The 19,300-nt window shown below is 44.9% G+C and overlaps 1 protein-coding gene across 1 annotated transcript in view; it reads left to right on the top strand.

The window, feature by feature from the left end:
* The window catches only part of gas7b (growth arrest-specific 7b), a 90,768-nt gene that overhangs the window by 27,289 nt on the left and 44,179 nt on the right, over positions 1-19,300 (top strand). Inside the window, 1 exon segment of the mRNA XM_084323038.1 lies at positions 11,547-11,664. Within this exon segment, the coding sequence (XP_084179164.1) occupies positions 11,547-11,664 (118 nt within the window).

Raw genomic sequence — 19,300 nt, 5'->3', positions numbered from 1 at the left:
GAGAGAGAGAGAGAGAGAGAGAGAGAGAGAGAGAGAGAGAGTGTGTGTGTGTGTGTGTGTGTGTGTGTGTGTGTGTGTGTGTGTGTGTGTGTGTGTGTGTGTGTGTGTGTGTGTGTGTGTGTGTGTGTGTAGGTGTGTGTGTGTGTGTGTGTGTGTGTGTGTGTGTGTGTGTGTGTGTGTGTGTGTGTGTGTGTGTGTGTGTGTGTGTGTGTGTGTGTATGGGGGGGGGGTGGGGTCATCATGGGCTTTGTGGGACGTTTTTAGTGAATCACGTATTCTTCACCAGACTGTTTGTCTTAATATCTTTGTCTCTTGAAACTACCGACAGACTGCTCTGAATGTTCCGAACAATCGATGAGTGTTCTTTTATTCTCTCGAAATGACTAAATGTCCTGCTTTTGCCGTAGAAAAGGAATCTGTGTGTGTGTGTGTGTGTGTGTGTGTGCGTGTGTATGGGGGGGGGGGGGGGGGTCATCATGGGCTTTGTGGGACGTTTTTAGTGAATCACGTATTCTTCACCAGACTGTTTGTCTTAATATCTTTGTCTTTTGAAACTACCGACAGACTGCTCTGAATGTTCCGAACAATCGACGAGTGTTCTTTTATTCTCTCGAAATGACTAAATGTCCTGCTTTTGCCGTAGAAAAGGAATCTGTATGTGTTGTAATTAAGTCGTCCTCCAACTTCAGCGTTGAATCTGAAGTCATAGCTGTGCCATCACTGCGGGGTAACTTTACACTAAGGCTTATGAATGATCATAGCGCTTTTCTAGACACTGCTTTACAACAAACAGTAGGGTGGAAATTGCCTCCTTCACCACCACTGTGTATAGCACCCAACCTTGGGCTAAACAGGCTCAATGGCTGCCATATGGGTTATATGCAGGTATATAAATATGTATATAAAATTATTTTTATGCAGATATATTCAGACTAGAGATGGGCACGAGTAATGTTTTCACAGATTAATTACTATAGTGCTTGAGTAATTGTTTAGAGAAATCCATTTTTAGAACACACCTTAAAGCACATGGCATGGCAGCAGCAATTACGAGATATAGAGTCACACACACACACACACACACACACACACACACACACACACACACACACACACACACACACACACACACACACACACACACACACACACACACACACACACACACACACACACACACACACACACACACACACACACACACACACACACACACACACACACACACACACACACACACACACACAGACGCTACCGATCTGTCAGTCAGTTGCCATTCGCAACAATTGCATTACCTCCACTCTGTCTGCAGCAGGTCTCTCCGCTCATTGAATGCTAGGTAAAGTGGGTGGCAAATATGAACAACTGCCTATCCTTTAGTTAAGCTAGTCACAAACGTTTCGCTGTACGCTCTCATGCTCCACAGCTTATCGAGTGTTCTTCGTTCCTTCAACAACTCACGCCTCGCAGGATTTCAGAATGCACAAACAAGCACCCCTGGTGGATGTATTTGGTGGTAACCAAATAAATAAATAAATAAATAAAACGAGCACCCTAGTGGACATGGCCTGTTAGCCTAGGCATCTTTCTACTGAACGCACAGAGAGGAAACTGGTATCTATCTTATTGTCTCTCCCTGGAGAAGACGATAAGCTAATTTCCCCAAATGTTGGCGTGTTCTTTTAACAGAATTCAAAGTTTGTACGGTATGGGTAGATTACATTATACTGTGGTTGTTCCCAAGTTCTGTTTGTGTGGTCTGATAAACCCAATCTACACTTTGTGCTAGTTTCTATCTGACCCACTTTATCTTTTCTTTTCCTCCTGAGGACAATTTATCAAACGAGCATCACAGCTTCTCCATTCAACACATCTAACCCAGCTGTCCAAGTTAACTCTCAGAGAATCTCTGTGGCTTCCTGTACTGCTGCGGTATATCAGATTAGACCTGTATTGTAGGTAGAATGCTGTTGAATAAACGCCACACTTTTAAAAGGAACACAACGACATTGTGGTGAAAATGCACTTACCATCTTCTCCAGAGTCAGATGAGAAGATAGATACCTATTTCCTCTCTGTGCATTCAGTAGTAAAGCTATCTGGTCTGCAAGCTAGCCTAGCTTAGCACCAATGAATGGAAGCGGATCCATATCTAACCCATCATTTCCCATAATGTTCAAGATTCAAGATTCAAGATTGTTTATTGTCATGTGCACAGTTAAACAGACAGTTTGTCGTACAATGAAAATCTTACTTTGCTAGTCCGCCCTTCACATAAAATTAACTAAAGAAATGAACAATTTAAAGTTGAAGTTGCCGTTGAAGTTGAAGTTGAAGTCGTTTTTTTAAGTTGGCGTGTTCCTTTAACTGTCACTCTTCAAGTGATAGAATGCCCATTACCATTCTGATCAACACTCGATATGGCTGCCATCGATGTTGGCATGGTGATTCACGAGACCTGGAGTTATAAGAAGAGGTCACGGCCCCAACATTCTCACAGCAATAGCCTTCTTCTTACAATGCAATTTGTCTCCCAGTGGTAACGGGGGAAAACGCTTCCAACGTTTCTATGACGAATCCTCTTTTTATTATCCTAGCGCAAGACTCTCTACGCAGAGAGTTGGACGACGTTCCACTTGCGTGCCACTGTCAAACACCAGTAACACACACAAGTAAATATTTTCGTTCAAACTAATTATGGTTCACAGATGTCTGGATTTGGTACAGATTTTGGGTCTCCTGGGCAGAGCAGTTCATCAGGATGTGACAAACAGGCATAGAGACAGCTCCGTGTAGGAGTGTGCTCAGTCAGAACACTGACGAACATTGCCATGGCAAATGTTGTCCCATCTTTCCAACTTTCTGAATCTCATGTCCACACATCATGAATCAATATTGGTTTCTATGACAACGTTATCAAAATCCTTTGGCAGCCATATAGTGTACCAAAGGAGATGTGCCTTGGTACTCTTGGCAGGTCCCTTTCTATAAGACCCTGTCTAACTTGACAACATACACCTTCTAAATGGGCCCCTTTGTATTTCCTGTTGCAATGTTTGTTAATACAGTTGCTGACAGGAGATAAACAGGGGGCCAAGGCAGTTCCCCATAGCAACGGAATAGCGAACAGCATACTTCTGAAAAGGTCTATACATTCAGGTTCTGTGACTTGAACTTTCTCTATAATGACATGAGTTAGCATGTGAGGCAGAATGTGTCCTCTAGCTAGGCCTTAACCCCCTCCAGCCTTAAAGACCAGGTGAATGGGGTATGGTAACGACCAAGTTAACTACACCCTCAAACTCTGACTGACCTCCGAGGGAGGGCTGGGTATTTATTTATGGCTCTTTTCCGAGGGAATTTAACAAATCATTCCTGGTTTTCCAGGCGGAGAGCCAGTGTCACGGAAATGGAAAGGCCGTTTTTGTTTTCCATAATAAGAGACGCACACTGCCTGTTGTGCATTGGGGTGTGGGGAATATGGCTATTATTTTGTTATTCTGTGTTATGTGTTTTTGTTATTATTCTGTGGACTGTTCCTTTACATGTTGGTTTCAGCTTTCAGGACTAGATTCAGTTATTAGTATTATTATTATTGTGCTTCCCACACTTGTCGTTGAGCAAGATAATACAACTTTATACAGAACCTCTTAGAATCTAGTGCTTATTTAATGGTGGAATCTGTAATGCTGCCAAACAGTGACCTTGCTATTGCAGTTTGTTTCAATTTGTACTTTTAGTCTGATGTGTGGGTTTGAGTTGAGTGGGGATAGGAGATGGGTTGCTATTGCTGGCCCTCTCCTATCACTCAACTCCAACCCACACATAAAATCTAAAACAGAGGGGATATTTTGCTCAGAGGTCGCTGCTTGATGGCCTTTAAGATTGTACCTTTAAGACCAAAGCATATTTGTAAATATTATTATCAGAGATGTGCTTGTGATTTCCAAGAAATAACTAATTCAGTGACTAATCCACTACAAGTGGAATCAATGTGTGAAAAGTGCCATGCACTAAGTCGCAATACGCTGGAAAAGAACGCTGTGTTGTAATTATACTGATCAACTGAATGTGAACCAGGAAAATACCAGCAGTAGAGCTATGGGCGGTGTGGTCTTGATGCTCTTCTGATAAAATTCATTACAATTTCCATGTTAACGGTCTTGTGTTCTGAAAAACTCACATGTTCGGTGGTTGTGCACATACATTTGGGTCTCTGATGGGCTTATCACTCCAGCCCATATTCAGAAACTGTGCCTTTAAACGAGTCGTTTGTACTTCCATCTTTATGTGATGTCACACAAAAAAAGCTCATTGCAATGCACGTGTGACAAAATGTGTACAACATCTCTTTTCTATAAATTATTTTACCCAAAATATGTTCCTGACAAAATATTTGTGGTAAGTTTGATATAATATTGCAGGATCTCTTGAGTCATATTTGATCTGCAATGCAATCTGCAACCTAGTTTGATCTGAACGGCACATGCTGTACAGGTACAGCATTGCTAGATGTATGCTAATTGTATGTATTTGTGCGATCAAGGTGGCTCGCTCGTTACAGACACAGAAACAGCCCGTTGAGAACAGGACTGAAACAGAGGGACATAGAGACTGCCTGCTAGAATGCATATTCTGTGCGGTATGGTCAGATGTTTAGGGGACCTCAAAGACCTATTGAATTTGTTGAAAAGGACCACAATATGGGACCTTAAATCATTATCGAAGACAGATATGTTGAGTGTACAGCCATGATTGTGGTGGTTGCTACTAACTCATCACTATGGCAGAGAGTCCTTCTGTTCTCTGCCAGGGGCTTTTCTGGCATGCTGTGAATGTGGAGCCAAAGGCAGTCTGGGGTTTATAAGGTTAACCATCTGGAATGGTGCATTATTTAATGTTGCATATGCCGGGACAAGCTGGCTGTCTTAGATTCGTCACCGTTCCCACAAACTGAGGTGTTCCGGATTCACTCATGCCTAATTTCTCCGCTTGAGTCCCGCCGTGGAATTTCTGTTAGGAAGGAGACGTTTAACCCTTTCACTACCACACTACAGAAGGTTAACCATTTCACTACCACACTACAGAAGGTTAACCTTTCACTACCACACTACATACGGTTAACCATCTGTAGTGTGGTAGTGAAAGGGTTAACCTTCTGTAGCATGGTTGTGAAAGGGTTAACCCGTTGTCGTGTGGTAGTGAAAGGGTTAACCTTCTGTATTGTCGCAGTGAATGGGGTTAACCCTTTGGTAGTGTGGTAGTGAAAGGGTTAACTCTCAAGGCTCAAAACGCATGCTGTCCAATAAAGGCTCAGCTCAATTTTCAAGAACTAATTTGAAGCAGACCTCTGGGCATTCCAATAATAGTTTGAAGACAGATTTATAGGCAGTACCTGCTGTGTCCAGAGACAGTAGCCGAATCTTATATTGCAGCATTGGAATTGGACCGTGTGACATCACCAACCAAAAGAAACGGCACTCAAGAATCTCCCTGACTGTATCCGTGTGCTCCGTCCTGACAGTTCCCAGCCCACTGCCATCTGTCCTGGCCTGAGCTGGAGAGGCAGGGCCACTTTGCTTTAGAGGGGGAAAACATACTCTGGCGTCACCTTACTGATAATGAAGAGACATGACCGGTGTGGACAACACAGCGTCTCACATTACCAGATGTTATGGGATTCAAGTGTGTGTTTTGTCGAAACGCAGACAAACACGACAGTGTCTCTCGCTGATGCAGGACACAGGGTTCAGGTGACCCGTCACGACAGTGTCTCTCGCTGATGCAGGACACAGGGTTCAGGTGACCCGTCACGACAGTGTCTCTCGCTGATGCAGGACACAGGGTTCAGGTGACCCGTCACGACAGTGTCTCTCGCTGATGCAGGACACAGGGTTCAGGTGACCCGTCACGACAGTGTCTCTCGCTGATGCAGGACACAGGGTTCAGGTGACCCGTCACGACAGTGTCTCTCGCTGATGTAGGACACAGGGTTCAGGTGACCCGTCACGACAGTGTCTCTTGCTGATGCAGGACACAGGGTTCAGGTGACCCGTCACAACAGTGATCTCGCTGATGCAGGACACAGGGTTCAGGTGACCCGTCACGACAGTGTCTCTCGCTGATGCAGGACACAGGGTTCAGGTGACCCGTCACGACAGTGATCTCGCTGATGCAGGACACAGGGTTCAGGTGACCCGTCACGACAGTGTCTCTCGCTGATGCAGGACACAGGGTTCAGGTGACCCGTCACGACAGTGTCTCTCGCTGATGCAGGACACAGGGTTCAGGTGACCCGTCACGACAGTGTCTCTCGCTGATGCAGGACACAGGGTTCAGGTGACCCGTCACGACAGTGTCTCTCGCTGATGCAGGACACAGGGTTCAGGTGACCCGTCACGACAGTGTCTCTCGCTGATGCAGGACACAGGGTTCAGGTGACCCGTCATGACAGTGTCTCTCGCTGATGCAGGACACAGGGTTCAGGTGACCCGTCACGACAGTGTCTCTCGCTGATGCAGGACACAGGGTTCAGGTGACCCGTCACGACAGTGTCTCTCGCTGATACAGGACACAGGGTTCAGGTGACCCGTCACGACAGTGTCTCTCGCTGATGCAGGACACAGGGTTCAGGTGACCCGTCACGACAGTGTCTCTCGCTGATGCAGGACACAGGGTTCAGGTGACCCGTCACGACAGTGTCTCTCGCTGATGCAGGACTTCAGGTGACCCGTCACGACAGTGTCTCTCGCTGATGCAGGACACAGGGTTCAGGTGACCCGTCACGACAGTGTCTCTCGCTGATGCAGGACACAGGGTTCAGGTGACCCGTCACGACAGTGTCTCTCGCTGATGCAGGACACAGGGTTCAGGTGACCCGTCACGACAGTGTCTCTCGCTGATGTAGGACACAGGGTTCAGGTGACCCGTCACGACAGTGTCTCTTGCTGATGCAGGACACAGGGTTCAGGTGACCCGTCACAACAGTGATCTCGCTGATGCAGGACACAGGGTTCAGGTGACCCGTCACGACAGTGTCTCTCGCTGATGCAGGACACAGGGTTCAGGTGACCCATCACGACAGTGTCTCTCGCTGATGCAGGACACAGGGTTCAGGTGACCCGTCACGACAGTGATCTCGCTGATGCAGGACACAGGGTTCAGGTGACCCGTCACGACAGTGTCTCTCGCTGATGCAGGACACAGGGTTCAGGTGACCCGTCACGACAGTGTCTCTCGCTGATGCAGGACACAGGGTTCAGGTGACCCGTCACGACAGTGTCTCTCGCTGATGCAGGACACAGGGTTCAGGTGACCCGTCACGACAGTGTCTCTCGCTGATGCAGGACACAGGGTTCAGGTGACCCGTCACAACAGTGTCTCTCGCTGATGCAGGACACAGGGTTCAGGTGACCCGTCATGACAGTGTCTCTCGCTGATGCAGGACACAGGGTTCAGGTGACCCGTCACGACAGTGTCTCTCGCTGATGCAGGACACAGGGTTCAGGTGACCCGTCACGACAGTGTCTCTCGCTGATGCAGGACACAGGGTTCAGGTGACCCGTCACGACAGTGTCTCTCGCTGATGCAGGACACAGGGTTCAGGTGACCCGTCACGACAGTGTCTCTCGCTGATGCAGGACACAGGGTTCAGGTGACCCGTCACGACAGTGTCTCTCGCTGATGCAGGACACAGGGTTCAGGTGACCCGTCATGACAGTGTCTCTCGCTGATGCAGGACACAGGGTTCAGGTGACCCGTCACGACAGTGTCTATCGCTGATGCAGGACACAGGGTTCAGGTGACCCGTCACAACAGTGTCTCTCGCTGATGCAGGACACAGGGTTCAGGTGACCCGTCACGACAGTGTCTCTCGCTGATGCAGGACACAGGGTTCAGGTGACCGGTCACGACAGTGTCTCTCGCTGATGCAGGACACAGGGTTCAGGTGACCCGTCACGACAGTGTCTCTCGCTGATGCAGGACACAGGGTTCAGGTGACCCGTCACGACAGTGTCTCTCGCTGTTGCAGGACACAGGGTTCAGGCTGATGCAGGACACAGGGTTCAGGACCCGTCACCTTCACTGTCCACTGGCATTTCCAGAATATGGCCCTTTCCTGTTTTCATCCAATTGCACGTCCAAAGAATGCAAGTGAATGAATTAACCCACGTCGTTTGGCTTAGAAACAACAATCAGTATTGTTGCAAAGGGGGCGTGTACTAAACAATTGAAGGATGCCTTGCCTTTCTCTCTCTCTCTCTCTCTCTCTCTCTCTCTCTCTCTCTCTCTCTCGCTCTCTCTCGCTCTCTCTCTCTCCATAACAGAGGGCCTAATCCTAGTGTAACTATATAGTGTGTTCTTTGGCTACGGGTATTGATATTGAGCTGTTGATCCCCCGTCAATTCCATGTTGGGACCGGCTTGGATTTCCTTTTAATGACAACCTGGAGTCCTGCCACCGTATCCAGTAGGCAGTGCGCTTTGACTCCCACCCATCCCCCCTCCCCCCCACCACCACCACCATGCATATTTCCTTCCGTAGTATTTATTTATTTATTAAAGGTCATACGTCCCCCAAACAAATGGAGGAAACACTGGGAGTGTTTCAGTGAGTCCGTTTCTGGAGGGCGGGCGGCAGAAGGACGACAAATATAACGGAGACCGCTGGGAGACCATCAAAGGGAGGACTCTTCAGTAATGCTGTAGGGAGGCTGCGTAATTACATGTAGTCATAAGTGACCCTAGGGGTTGACATGGCTTCTTTACACGCCATTCCTGTAAGGGCCAGCAGGGCTCTTTCTCTCCTCTCTCCTCTCTCCAACTGAGGCAGCAGTTTCATCTAATGACTTCATTCTGGGAGGTGCAGAAGAGGGACAAGCGTACTCAGGGGGACAGTTTCTAGCTCGAATCGATGCAGTCGGTGTCGCGCATTTAGTGCCGTTTGTTTATCACTGACAACTGGATCGTGGGGGTGTTTTAATATGCCGACAGAGTAAAGGAACGCGGTGGCTGTGATATGTGGCTTTAGTGACTCGTACCTTATTTATTCAGAGGTTGGCTTGTGTGCCCTCACCTTGCTCCTAGCTGTGTCTAATGATAATAAACAACATTCTTGTTAAACTCTAGCACCACCTCCAGCACCACCCAAAGACACCTCTAGAATTATCCAAGATTTAAAATGCAGTGTGGAGAATCCAAGCTGTCAGAGCCTCTACCTCATAGTGGGCCAGGAGAAAAGGGAACCAGCAGGTGTCCTTCAATTTGGCTTTATGGGATGTTCAAATGCATCACGTTAAGGACATTCAGGAATGCCTATTATGTAATGAAATGCGGCAAAGCCTTCTCCTTCTCTATGCTTTAGTAGACCTGAGTGAAGGGTTTTGGGTCTATAGTAAGGGGTTTGGGTCTATAGTAAGGGTTTTGGGTCTATAGTAAGGGTTTTTGGTCTATAGCAGTGGTCACCAACCTTTTTAAGCCCAAGATCACTTTTTTTTGGTGAAGGCAAGATCTACCGATTGAAGCGTTGAGAGAAAAAGACAGCCAAGATTGTACTTTAAACTAAATTACTTTTATTTGCCTGTATTCTAATTACATGCAATGCTTTGGTCCAACATTAAAACGTCAAAGTAGAACTCTAATATGTACTTTCTCAGTCAGTGCTAAGTGCAGTCATCTTATGCAGCATCACGTTTCACATCAAAACAAAAGTAGAACTGTAATGTGGACCTTCTCCTATTAATTAACATTGCCAAACATATTTACAATTAGCATTTTATAAAGTAGAACTGTAATATGTACTTTCTCAGTCAGTGCTAAGTGCAGTCCTCTTATGCAGCATCACTTTTCACATCAAAACAAAAGTAGAACTGTAATGTGGACTCTCATATTATTAACATTAGAAAATGCTAATTGTAAATATGTTTGTCAAAGTAGAACTGTAATATGTACTTTCTCAGTCAGTGCTAAGTGCAGTAATCTTATGCAGCATCACTTTTCACATCAAAACTAAAGTAGAACTGTAATGTGGACTCTCAGGGAAAGATCTTTTTTTTTTATTTTTATTTTTATTTATTTTTCAGGGAAATATCTACAGGGAAGGTCTCAAAGACTCAAAGATCGACCAGTCGATCGCGATCGACGGGTTGGTGACCACTGGTCTATAGTAAGGGTTTTGGGTCTATACAGTAAGGGTTGGGTCTATATAGTAAGGGTTTTGGGTCTATAGTAAGGGAGGGTCTATATACTAGGGGGTGCATCCTACTTAATGGCTGAGAGCCACCTTTCATAACCTGGCCAGACCTGGCCAAAGCCAGCTGGGACTGCTGTGTCATGGTAGTTTAGTTTGTGTTTTTTTTAAAGGTTGCAACCCAAGAGTTGAATGCAATGGAGACACAAACCCAACCATACTTTACCATGATGATATGCACAGCTCTGGTCATCATGGATTAGATCAACTAATCACCAACCAAAGTCCTATGACTATTAGATAATCATTTATTTAGTCCAGGAAGGTCTTGCCTATACCTACCAAAAGGGTATCATGGTATTTCCAAAAAAAGTCTCAGTTTCTTTGGTCACAAATATCATGCTAGTGACCAGAAATTATGGAAATCCATTTTATTATAGTATTACTTGCATTTGCATAGATACAGTACCATGGTAAGTTATTGATACAATGGCCGGTACCATGGAATTACCAGCAAACTACCATGAAACATATTTGAAAGGGTATGTGGGCTCCTCCCTGACCCATTGCAGTAACCAGATTAAACCTCCTTATGCACTTACTAAAACTAATCTCTCGTACGCTTGAATGACTTGGCAGGGACCCCGATAGCAAGACGGTAATTGCTGTGGAATTTCATCTGGGTTTCCCAAGCCTCACAATAGCATCTCTCCATAATGTGTTACAATGGGCTTGGCCTGATGTTCAGCAACGCTGTTTTTTTATGTGGCTAATCAATAGCAGCTGTGTGGCGTCGACTACGCTATCCTGTGTTAAGTCAGCAGTGTGTGTGCTTACATACGCTGGGTTTGTAGCACTGGTCCCAGTCCAACTGCAGACCCACACAGCTTGTTTGTTGTTCTTTGTATTGCAGTGGATCTCAGCCCTCTCCGCTGTGATGTCATCGGTTGCTGGTTGCAAAATATTTCAGGAAATGAGAAACTCGTTGAACTGAAGCTGAATGTCTTGAATGCATTTCTCACATGTTTGTTGTAGCGACCGAAAAAGTATTGTGGTATTTGCAAAAAAAGCCTCATTGTAGTTCCTTGTACTAATAGTAGAATCATTGTAGTTCCTTGTACTCTATTGTACTCTTGTACGGCTGCTCTTCAGTAGTAATGCTTTCTGCACATAATATTTTTGTTTCCAGTAATTATGTCCAATTATAATATAAACAACCCCATGAGAAATAATAACAGAGCAGCTAGAGGCTAATTGTGTTGTTGTTTTTAATTTTTTTTTATCATCATCCAAAAGGAAAGTTTGTATTGTGGTCATTGCTCCTTATTGACATATTTATTGCTTTTGTGTTTTGACAGAAGGCAGCATCTCTCAGCCAGCTGCCTGTAGAGGACCTCCGAGACCCTCTGCCTCCACAGTGGAGGAGCTACATGTCCCCGCAAGGGCGGAGTTACTATGTCAACACAACCAGCAACGGTAAGACCTGTTCTCTCTCACACGGAAACCTTTTACAAAAGTTTACTTAATGTTTCATAAATATGATACTTGAACAGTTCCGTCTGTCTATAATGTAATATTTTTGCTACGACCAGCAGCTCTATGGGTCACTCTGTTGGTCGGTTGGTTGGTTGGTTGATCGGTCGATCCATTGGTCCACAAAAATATCCCCGCCCTCTAGCAGCCACAGGTTTCGCCCTAGGAGGCTGAAATTTGACGTGGAGGTCAAGTGTGTGTGTGTCTTAAGGCTGTCCCTGAAGCCTGTTTTTGGGGTTCGAACTTCGTCAGGTTTTTTTTTCGAACGGACGTTCGAACCTTCGTTTTTAATTAAACAAATAATAATAATAAATTAAATTTTTCTTTTTTTATCCACCAACTAAATCCTCAATTTGAATTAAATTTTTTATTAAATCAACTTTCTTTAATGAATATAACTCATCAGTTTCGTCAACATAAATAATCCATGCCAAGCGGATGCAGATAGGCTACATCATTTATGATATGTTTTATTAAAATGTTTATGACGAGTCATATACTATAATAGTATAATACTATAATATTAGTGTAGCCTAATCTTTATCTGCAACTGTGAAGAAAAACCCCATTGGTTTAAACAGAATGAAAATATATATACAACATTTTTGTTTTTATAAAAGATTCTAATGTTGATTTGGAATTCGAATGCCAATGTAACGAACGAAGGTCCGAACGTTCGAACGTTTGGGCTCAGCCTTAGTGTGTCTGTGGGTTTATTCCAATTGGCTAAAAGGGTGTGTGGCAATGGGAGTGGCCTGAGTGGCCTGAGTGGCGTGTGGGCTCTGGTCTGACTCGTACCAGAAGGAGACAGCAGCACATCAGAGATGCACAACCGATAGCTCCTCTCTCTTTTTCACGCTTCGTTACAGTCAACACAATTGCCATTCTGTCTCTCCCCAGAGAACACTGACAGACACACTGGTACAAAACACACTGACGCACATGCACTTGAACACACACACACACACACACACACACACACACACACACACACACACACACACACACACACACACACACACACACACACACACACACACACACACACACACACACACACACACACACACACACACACACACACACAAGCTGGCACAGGGACAGTGTAAGATTGTCTCCTCTTCCATAGGCACAGCAACATCAGCAAACACACAAACACACGCACGCACGCACGCACGCACGCACGCACGCACGCACGCACGCACGCACGCACGCACGCACACACACACACACACACACACACACACACACACACACACACACACACACACACACACACACACACACACACACACACACACACACACACACACACACACACACACACACACACACACACACACACACACACACACACACACACACACACACACACACACACACACACACACACACACACACACACACACACACACACACACACACACACACACACACACACACACACACACACACACACACACACACATACATACATTATAGTACATGCCAGCATGGAGACAGTTTAATACTGTCTCCTCTCCCTTAGACAGCCTTTATACTATCCCTAAGTGACCCCACAGTAAAGCTTGAATGATGACATTAATATGTTGCCTTGGCACAGTGCCTCCTACTTAAGGGTGTAATGAAGGCAGGAAGGTAGGGCAGGTTTCCCCAGAGGCCATAGAGTAGTAGTAGTAGTAGAAGAGAGACACTAATCACTGGAGAGAATGCCGTCAACAGGGGTTGAACGTGTATATAATTCTTCACATCACTGGCTAAACCAGCGTGACATCAAAGCCATTCCCATCATGCATGTGTCTCCGGTCGTGGTTCCTCCCGGTGCTCTCATGGTCGCAGTGGTCTGGTTCTGGCCCACGAGAGGAGGAATCTAAAATAAGCCTGGAACTCCACCCAAGGGCACGAGACCCGGAGAAGCCGTACCTCCCCCCCCCCCCCCCCCCACCTCCTTCTCTTTTCAGATGGAAGTTTGACGGGGGAAACTTGTTGCCGTCAAGCAGATACAACAGAAACAAAACTCTTTCATAAAGGATACGCCTCTCCTCCTCTCATTTCATGTTTGTTTGTTTTTGTTGACGACGCGTGACTGCGCTGCGCTCCTCTCCGGTAAACAACGCTTTAGTTCTTAGAGTTTTTATAGACAATCTCTTGACTTTCACTCGTCATTTCCATCAGGTCCCAAACGTCTCTCCTGTACGGATTGCGGGGAGACGTGTTCCGTGTCTGTGTGACAGGGGTTGGGTTGGGGTGACGGGGAGGCTGACAGGATGGTTTATCTTCAATAGCGTCAGATGTGATGACGCTCTTTTTGTTCCCCTACAGCCTTTGTTCCATTTCATTTTCTGTTTATTTTTTTATACCCATTTTCAATATTTCCTTTGAGGGGAATTATGCATTTTTCATAACATTTTACAGACACATCCGTAACATCCCATCCCTCGGCGCAGAAGAAGCCAACGCGTTGTTGCTGTAGAAGCTCTCTTGAGGCCCTGGGAGAGGAGCCGGCAGGCCTCCTGCTCTGTGTCTTCCTCTGCATAATGAGAAAATGTAAGCGCAGTGAGCGCTCCGAGAGGCTTCCACGCACACAGTCATTACTGTAGTAGTAGCCCCCCAGAGCTCCTAGCTTCACCACCACACAGTCACTGTAGCTGGGACCTTTTCCAGACAAACCATCTGATAACATTTTACTGAAACAATAGTTATTTATAGCACCGACCTGCCTTTCTTTACCTTAAAAGTTCACTGAGATTAGATAATGGGTTGTGTGTGTGTGTGTGTGTGTGTGTGTGTGTGTGTGTGTGTGTGTGTGTGTGTGTGTGTGTGTGTGTGTGTGTGTGTGTGTGTGTGTGTGTGTGTGTGTGTGTGTGTGTGTGTGTGTGTGTGTGTGTGTGTGTGTGTGTGTGTGTGTGTGTGTGTGTGTGTGTGTGTGTGTGTGTGAGCGTGTGTGTGTGTGTGCTCGGTTTGTGTGTGTGTGTGTGTGTGTGTGTGTGTGGGCTTGGCTTGCGTGTGTGTGTGTGTCTGTATGAGTGTTTGTGTGTGTGTGTGTGTGTGTGTGTGCGTGTATGCATGTGTGTGTCTGTGGGCTTGGCTTGCATATGTGTATCTGTATGAGTGTGTGTGTGTGTTCATGTGTGCGTGTGTGTATGCGTGTGCTCGGTTTGCGTGTGTGTGTCTGTGGGCTTGGCTTGTGCGTATGTGTGTGTATGTGTGTGTGTGTGTGCTTCGTGTGCGTGTGTGTGTGCTTGGCCCTGCTTGTGTGTGCGTGCTCTGTTCGCGTGTGTGGGCTTGGCTTGCGCGCTCGCGCGTGTATGAGTGTTTGTGTGTCTGTGTGTGAGTGAGTGTTTATGTGTGTGTGCTCGGCTTGCATGCGTGTTTAATGTTTCTCCGTTGCCACGGTAACAGAAGTGTGTGTGTTTGTGTGTGTGTGTGTGTGGGTGAGCGCTTGTCCTTGTGTTACGGCTTGTTTCCTGGGAGGTTTTCCTGCCAGCGGTGCCGTGTGCGTGTGCCGTGTGCGTGTTGTGGTTCGTACCAGCGCTCTCCTTACAGATCCCCTCAGCGGTCATCCTCGCCTGTCCAGTGGATTTGCTTTATAAACACTCTAAAGCAAATACTTCAGATTCTCAGGCACACATAGTTTCAGTGACCACAGGCTGACAAGGCCGTGTGGTTTCAGGTATTTGTAAAAGCTATGAATATCTTCTTGTTTGCTTTATAAATGAATGGGAATATCTTTTAATGTAAACGAGTAGCCTACAAATGTTGCTTTTACGTGCCCATTTACTTCACAATATTTAGATACATCACAAATCTTGCTGGATTGAAACTTTTGGACCCTATCCGACAAGCTTAAGGTGCTTAAGGTCCCTCAAGCTCGTTCTGAACTCGGAAAGGTCTGCGTTTTTTCTGTCGATTGTCCCGACGCATGGGACGTTCTTCAACGCACTTTAAAGATCAATACTCTTCCAACCCATGCACAGTTTAAAGCCACGGTCACTAATCCCGGTCAGTCTGTAACTGTTTTAGCTTTCTTTGTTTTGATCTTTATTTTGATCTTGTATTTTAGGTGATTTCCCCTGTTTTTATCTTGTTGTGTTAATACTTTTAATCTTGTCTTATAATGTCTGATGATAATAATGATGATGATGATGATGATGATGATGATGATGATGATGATGATGATGATCTAGTTTTATTGTTTTTGCTATCATACTAAGATGAGATGTAAATCTGACTGTTGCATTGGTCTAAGATCTCCGGGGAGATGTTATAGAGCAGGGGTCCCCAAACTTTTTCCTGTGAGGGCCACATAACTTTTCCCTTCTCTGGTGGGGGCCGGGGTCAGTTTGTAACAGAAAAAGTGTGACGATCGCAGGGGTGCCTAAACGTATGTGACGATCGCAGGGGTGCCTAAACGTAAACATTCATTGTTTTCCAGAAAGCCACACATAACCAAATATTAATAACCCTTTCCGGGATCTTCACAGAATTTTTTATAGGAAATAAATAATAACACTATTAATGAAATAAATAACACTATTTATGAAATAAATATACAGTACCTACCTACAGACCACCTAGCTCTAGCTCTGTACTATTTAAAAGGACACACTCAAAGGTTATCGCACCTCAGAGATGGCAGTGGACATGTATGACAGGACAAAGGCCATATGTAATGGCCTTGGGATTGAGGAACATACTACCAGCCAAAGGAGGAAGCAGAAAAGGATGGACGAGTATGTAGTTGAGTCATCTTGTGGCACAAGCTCAGACCTCAGCTCAGGAGATCAGCTGAGACAGAGACTGTTCTATCCTCGACAGAATGCTGCAAGTGCTTGAGAGCAGGTTCTCATGAGTTGGAGAACAACTTATGAGAGGCATACAGGCATGTTATCCAGCCTCAGACCAGTTTCTCTCAGTGGAATTGCTGCAACCCCTCGCCACACATTACAATATCCAACTACTGCCAGAGGAGATCACAGTTGCAAAGTGTTTCCTGGCCAGGACAGGCAGAGATGCAGTCCCTACTATCCAACGTGTATTTTCCCTCCTGGATGATAATAATAATAATAATAATAATAATAATAATAATAATAATAATAATAATAATAATAATAATAATGCATTTTATTTATAAGGTGCCTTTCAGGACACTAAAAAAAAGTCCACAAATCGGTGAATGAAAAAATTATAGGATCAAATGAAAACTACTACTTACTAAAAATGGATGTTTAAAAGTACTAAAAACCAACAAAAAGCACAGACAATGGGGATGCTGCCATCTTAAAAAATTATAATAATTTTAAAAAAAAATGTAAGCTCCGGGGCTTTGGGGGGCCGGGCCAAATGTGGAGGCGGGCCGTAGTTTGGGGACCAATGCTGTTATACAGTGTGAAATGTGAATGGGCTCTGTGTTTTAATTGAAATCAAACCGGAGACAGAAGGCAGCCAACGTAACAAGGGAGAGTGTCATATCCGTATGAATAATATATTGCAATGTCAAACCTAACTAGGCCATTCATTACCCCCTTACCCGCCGCTCAGAGATTATGACATGTCACCAAGCCTTTGTACAGTAGCAACACTGAGCAGGGACATCAAGCCTGTTATTAAAAACGCTGCTTGTATAGAGGATTTCAAGCTTTCTCCTCGAAATACTGGGAAATCTGATTAATTGCAACAGCTAACCCAATGAGCCCTGTTTTACGGATGGATGAAATGTGACGTACGGTTCAGTAAGAGTTGTCAATATTTAGGTGTCACTTAGATTTTTTCAAGGTTAAAAGTTCAGTATGGGGTGGATATCATCATATCACAATGTTTTTCTTAGTTTTGTCATATGACATATTTGTACATCTTTATCTTGTGATACGCTTGTGCTCTTGGGGGGGGGGGGGGGGGGGTGACAGTGGCTGAGAAGGTACAGTAGAGGGCTTGTCTGGTAATCTGAAGGTTCCCGGTTTGATTCCGGCTCCTCCTCGCAGCGTGTCAAAGTGCCCTTGAGCAAGACACTTAACCTCTAACTGCAGTGAATGGGTGAATGTGAGGCACGAGTTGTAAAGCACTTTGGATAAAACCTCTATATAAATGCAGTCCATTTACCATTTATGATACAATAGTCATGGTGCTTTCTCATTCAAAATGGTCTGTTTTCCTTAACCTTTTTTTATTACAGTATGTATATATATTTCTTCACGTTATGTATATATCATGGACAACGGTACAGTAAAAATCCATACCATTGCAATTAGCAATAACCGCAGTGGCTAAACGTTCTGAGGTATCAACCTGAATGAGGACAAACGACTATTTTCAACGTTCTGCGCGTTTCATCGGGGATAAAGCTCTCCTGTGACAAGCCAGCTGTTGAGAATGACTACCTCGTGTTGCTGTTTACTCTGTGTAAAGTGCCGCTAACCACAGACACCTGAGGATGTGTGAACTTGGCAGGTGCCAGAGAGCTCAACTGTCACCTGTGTAAACACATCTGAAGGGGATGATCACGGCAATCTACATCTCAAGTGCCAGTTGCCTAGTAACCCGATTCATCCTATTTGAATGTCACGCATTATAATAAACATGGAAGATTTCTCACCTTTCTGTTGCATTATGTATGATGATTATATCATTTTTCTCTTAAAAGGGGATGCTTTTCAATTGGTTTTAGGTCAACCCATGATTATGATAGTATACAGATTTAGTGTAGCAATCGCTTGAATTGATAATGGTATGCTGATGTCACCTGTCATACTACAGTTACTGGAACCCGTGGAAGATTGGCTATGAATTATGGATGGACCAACCAATAACGTTTGTGAAAACAATAACAATATCTATTTTTTTTTGTGTCCACCCATATCAGCCAATAACAGAATCAATATGCTGTTGTAAGGACTTTAAAATGCAAAATCAAAGTAGGCCTACTGAACAGCTTGAGCTCCAGGCAGGCCTGTCTTCGGTTAATCAAGTAGTATCGTGAATGTAGACAGGTTTACAACACTACCTGTAACAAATAAAGGATGTCATTTAAAGGCCCAACTAGTGATCCAAATGTAAGAATGCTCTCGGTAGATTGCAGACCTCCACCAAAGCCTGACCGTCTCCCCACTTTGTTACTTTCACATGGAACATTTTACAGGGTAGATGACAGAAACAAGAGTTGTCGATATTGCCAGTTTGAACAGACTAGGGCTATAAATCCATATGGTGGTGCTAAAGGAAAGGTCACAGGTCAAAGGTCATTGAAATCAACAGGTGTATGCCCTCTTGGGGACATGGATATTCACAACAGAGTATGTGACTGTACGACTAAAAGGACAGGAGATACGCTCATTTGAAAATGGAAAGTTTGGTGTGATGGCGGGACTAGGTGAAAGATTATGGGCTCACCAACATCTATATATTTCTTCCTCTCAGGGTCATGAATGTGCACAGCAAATGTTTACCTTTTGCAATATCTTGTTCTCAGTTTGACCTGATGATGGCGCTAGAGGAAAGGTCATGGGGTCACTAAAATCAAGATGTGTCTTCCGTTTGGGATCATGAAGGTTTACAGCAAATTATATGGATTATTATATGGCAA

Source organism: Notolepis coatsorum (assembly GCF_963971535.1).
Source record: "Notolepis coatsorum genome assembly, chromosome: 10".
In the NCBI taxonomy this organism is placed as follows: domain Eukaryota; kingdom Metazoa; phylum Chordata; class Actinopteri; order Aulopiformes; family Paralepididae; genus Notolepis; species Notolepis coatsorum.
Note: the sequence above shows the minus strand (reverse complement) of the source record. Positions and strands in the feature narration are given on the sequence as shown.